Source organism: Chlamydomonas reinhardtii, chromosome 9 (genome assembly GCF_000002595.2).
Source record: "Chlamydomonas reinhardtii strain CC-503 cw92 mt+ chromosome 9, whole genome shotgun sequence".
NCBI lineage: Eukaryota > Viridiplantae > Chlorophyta > Chlorophyceae > Chlamydomonadales > Chlamydomonadaceae > Chlamydomonas > Chlamydomonas reinhardtii.
This window is the reverse complement of record NC_057012.1, coordinates 4,962,346-4,963,894: the sequence shown is the minus strand read 5'-3', so window position 1 is coordinate 4,963,894 and position 1,549 is coordinate 4,962,346. Positions and strand designations below refer to the sequence as shown.

The window sequence follows — 1,549 nt, the reverse complement described above, 5'->3', positions numbered from 1 at the left end:
GGCAGGGTGGGGGCAGGGTGGGGCCAGGGGTGGAGGCGGTGGTGGTGGATGGCGAGACGTATGTGAGTCAACATGCCGATATACACCCGCTCACCGCTTCCCGCCGCCCACTAATCACACACACACACACACACACACACACACACACACACACACACACACACACACACACACACACACACACACACACACACCACACCAACCACCCGCTCACCGCCTCCATGACTCCGCCCTGTGTCTGCAACGCGCCACGCGGCCGCCGGTGCGCCGCCAGGGCCGGACCCAGAGACTGCGCCAGAGGCTGCAAGGAGGGGGGCGGAGTTGGGTTGGGTTGGGTGGGTGGGGGGTTTGTAAGTACCAGCAAATTAAACCACACCAAGACAAACTAGCGGAGCGCGGACAGGGGGTTGGCTGGGCAGTGTGTGTAGGCCCCAGCCAGGAGAGCGTGGCCTATGCTTTGACAACGGAGCGGCACTTGACGGGGGGGTGCGGGGCGTTCTTAGCGGAGCGGAGTGGAGTGCGTGATGTGTGTCAGCGGCAATGCGTACCATACTATATGAGGGGAGCGGCCGTTTGTCTGCGATTTATCTCGGCTGCCTCCACCCCTCCTCCCTCACCCACCCACCCACAAACACATGCGCACACACACACACCCATACACGCCCACCATGTACAGGTCCAGGGGCGTGGGGATGCGACAGGGCCGCAGCAGCCGGAACTCGCCTGGAGGGAGGGAGGGAGGAACAAGGGGGGGGGGCACAAGGGGGACAGAGGGAGATAAGAGGGAGGTAAGAGGCAGCAGGGGGTGTGAAAGCAGGAAGGGGAAGCCGAAGCAAAGCCGCAACAATAGCCATGCCCCACCCCAGGGCAGCCGAGGAGGGGGTTTACCCGTTGCCTGCAAGCTGGCGAGCTAGGCTCTGCATGTACCCCGCTAGTTTGGCTTGGTTTGGTTTCATTTGGGCTCGAAATTCCAACCCCCAAACCCATCCCAACCCGCCCCGCTCACCGACGTTGAGTACCGTGGCTGCCGCATCCCCCCGCGACACGTCCGCCGCCCAACCGCCCAGCTGCTTGTAGCAGCCGCCGCTCAGCAGCACACGCGCAGCCGTGCCGCCGGCCGCCAGCGCCGCCGCGTGCGCTATGGCCAGGCTGGGGCCGGTGTAGGCGACGCGACAGTTGGCGGCGGCGGTTGTGGTGGTGGAGGTTGTTGTTGTGGTGGTGGCGGGAGTGGTGGTGGTGGCGGTTGTGGCGGGGCGGCTGCTGCTGCGCTTGCGTCCGAATCGGCAGGCAGTGGGCGTGGGCGCGGTGGGCGTGGGCGTGGCGGTGGTGGTGGTGGTGCCGTTGCCGGATTTTCTTGGGGCTGTAGCAGGTGTGCCAGCTTCGCCAGGCGCGGCGGCAGTAGCAGTAGCAGTAGCAGCGGCGGTTGCGGGTGCGCCGGGGGGCGCCACCGGCACCAGTATGACGTGGCGGAGGGAGAGGCCGGAGGAGAGGCCCATACACACACGCAGGCCCCTGCACGCACGTCGTTACACACACACACACACACACA

At 65.6% G+C, this 1,549-nt stretch overlaps 1 protein-coding gene across 1 annotated transcript in view; it reads right to left on the bottom strand.

Moving 5' to 3' along the window:
- Window positions 1-1,549, bottom strand: part of CHLRE_09g397882v5 (uncharacterized protein) — an 8,837-nt gene extending 7,288 nt beyond the window's left edge. Inside the window, exons 1-3 of the mRNA XM_043065864.1 lie at window positions 1,007-1,549; window positions 668-723; window positions 215-301 (exon numbers count right to left, since the gene is read on the bottom strand). Coding sequence (XP_042921314.1) covers window positions 215-301; window positions 668-723; window positions 1,007-1,496 — 633 coding nt within the window. The 5' untranslated portion in view covers window positions 1,497-1,549. The remainder of the gene's footprint in view (window positions 1-214; window positions 302-667; window positions 724-1,006) is intronic.